This window comes from Gavialis gangeticus, unplaced genomic scaffold (genome assembly GCF_001723915.1).
Source record: "Gavialis gangeticus isolate Ggan-Ray unplaced genomic scaffold, GavGan_comp1, whole genome shotgun sequence".
NCBI lineage: Eukaryota > Metazoa > Chordata > Crocodylia > Gavialidae > Gavialis > Gavialis gangeticus.
The window spans coordinates 28149028-28151281 of NW_017729028.1; the positions used below are offsets into that span (position 1 = coordinate 28149028).

Consider the following 2254-nt stretch of genomic DNA (forward strand, 5'->3'; position numbering starts at 1 on the left):
CCCCCCCCCCCCCCCCCCAGCAGAGCACAGGCATCGCTGCGCCTGGAGCATCCCAGGATGCCTCAGAAGCTGGGCACGACCCTGCAGGGCAGGGCTGGCAGAGGGCATGAGGGGTGAGGAGAGCATCTCACATGGCCCCCTGTCACCGGGCCAAGGCTGGGCAGTGCCAATGCCAGGGCCCAGCTGAGGCTGCACTTGGCCCCATACAGGAGGAGCAGCGGGAAGAAGTGCGGGACTGGGTCCTCACCATGTCCATGGACCAGCGGCTGGAGCAGGTGTTGCCGCAAGATGAGCGTGGCACCTATGAGGCCTCACTGGTGGCGGCTAGCACAGGCGTGCGCTCCCTGCCCTGTGTGCTCACTGGTGAGTCGAGCCAGCTGCTGCCACCAGCCAGGCAAGAGGGGAGGAGAGGGGCATCCTGCCTGGCGCTGCTGCCCCCCGAGGGGGCTGGGCCCATGCAGCCCAGTGCTTTCCAAGCAAGGCCCAGGGGTCACATGATGTCCCATTGGGGCTGGCAGCAGCAGGGTACTGGCTGGGGGGGCTGGCAGCTCTTGCCTCTGATGCTGTGGCCCCTGGGGCTGGCTCTGGGGGGAAGGGGCAGAGAGCACCAGGCAGGGGCTCCACAGGGGAGCACCCCACGGCTCAGCCAGGCCCCAGCCTTCTCAGTCCCACATGCAAGACCAGGGCTGATGCCCCAGCTCACAGGCTCTGGGGGGGGGGTGTGCAGGCTACCCCGTGCTGAGGAACAAGGTTGAGTTCAAGCGCCCGGGGAAGGAGGCCAACAAGGACACGTGGAACAAATTCCTGATGGCTGTCAAGGTGAGGGGCTGCGGGCTGGGCCCGTCTGCTTGGAGGCAAGGCCTGTGGTGATGGTGCCCGCAGGGAGGAGGGGCCTGTGCAGTGTGCGCCCATAACCATGTGCATGGGGCAGTGGGGCCCAGAAGCAGGGTGCAGGGCTAAGGCATGGTGCTCCCATGTCCTCCAGGGCTGGGGCAGGTGCTGGCCCCCGGCGGGGTGTTGGGGTGGCTGCTGCTCCTGCCAGGCTCGTGGCCAGCTGGACCCTGGTGTCTTGCAGATGTCGCACAGCCCCAGCTGCCAGGATGTGCTCAAGTTCGTCAGCCAGTGGTGCGGGGGGCTGCCCAGCACCAGCTTCTCCTTCCAGTGAGCCGGCGCCGCCCAGGCCTAGTAAACATGTCTCTGCCGAGCTGCTGCCACCTGACTCCTGCATCCATCACTGCGGCTGCAGCACCCGGGCCCCACTTCTCCCCCCTGCCCTGCCCTGCTTCCACTGGGGATCAGTCCTGCCAGGCCCGAGCGCCCTGCCTTGTCCCAGTGACACAGCGCCAAGGGGCACAGGTGCAGGTGGTGCAGCAGCACAGCTTTATTCTTACAGCGAAGCAGCCCCTGGCTGAGCCTCGTGCGGCTCCTCCCCCCCGAGATGCAGCCCTTGGGCCAGGCTGGGGCAGCTCTCAGAGGCCCCAGCGCGGGGGCACGGCCCCTAGTCCCACCAGGGGGAGGCATGCAGGCCCAGCCTGGGACACAGGCAGCCTCGCCCTCCTGCTGCCTGCATCCCCGCCTCCTGTAGGGGCCCAGGGCCCTCCTGCAGCTGCACCTGAGAGCAGAGGAAGCATCAATCCAGCCTGGCGCCTGTGCAATCTGGAGCAGGCTGGGGCTGTGGGTCCAGCCAGGGCCAGGGGCTGCCACTACATGGGCAGGGGCCCCAGGGCTGGGCTTGCCAAGAAGTGCAGCCCTGCTGGGGACTCGGAGCTGTGCCACGGCCATTCCATCTACACACGGGCCTCAGCCTCGGCCTGGGTGGGCAGCAGCCGGTGCGTCTCACGCCGGGGCAGGTCCTCAGGCACGGAGGTCTTCTCCACAGCGTCATCTTCCAGCTGCAAGGGGAGCAGCCGCCCTGAGCCCACACTCCCCTGTGGGGCACTGCTGGGGGTGGCTCTCTACTCCCCCGGCACGAACAGGCTTGCGCATCCGGCCCTGATCCCCTGCAACAGGGCTTGGGTGAGTGGGGCTGGCTGCCAGTGCCAGGGATCCTACCTGCTCCTGGACATCGGTGGGGGCGCAGGGCCCAATGCCGCGGAGGATCAGGGCCACGACGCAGCACCTGCTGGAGAGCACAGCCTCTGCCGCTGCCACCGCCATGGCAGGCAGCCAGAGTGCCAGGGCTGTGTCCTGCAGGCAGCAATGTAGGTCAGGGCTGCAGTCGGGCAGGGCCACGGGGAGGGGGTCAGGACGCAGC

The 2254-nt window shown here is 68.1% G+C and overlaps 2 protein-coding genes across 2 annotated transcripts in view; one reads left to right on the top strand and one right to left on the bottom strand.

Moving 5' to 3' along the window:
- Positions 1-1204, top strand: part of IFT172 (intraflagellar transport 172) — a 79348-nt gene extending 78144 nt beyond the window's left edge. The window contains exons 46-48 of the mRNA XM_019520680.1: positions 210-363; positions 728-819; positions 1076-1204. Coding sequence (XP_019376225.1) covers positions 210-363; positions 728-819; positions 1076-1165 — 336 coding nt within the window. The 3' untranslated portion in view covers positions 1166-1204. The remainder of the gene's footprint in view (positions 1-209; positions 364-727; positions 820-1075) is intronic.
- Positions 1205-1755: 551 nt separating this feature from the next.
- Positions 1756-2254, bottom strand: part of KRTCAP3 (keratinocyte associated protein 3) — a gene marked incomplete at its 5' end in the record, with an annotated part of 6170 nt that continues 5671 nt past the window's right edge. The window contains 2 exons of the mRNA XM_019520681.1: positions 1756-1892; positions 2053-2187. Coding sequence (XP_019376226.1) covers positions 1788-1892; positions 2053-2187 — 240 coding nt within the window. The remainder of the gene's footprint in view (positions 1893-2052; positions 2188-2254) is intronic.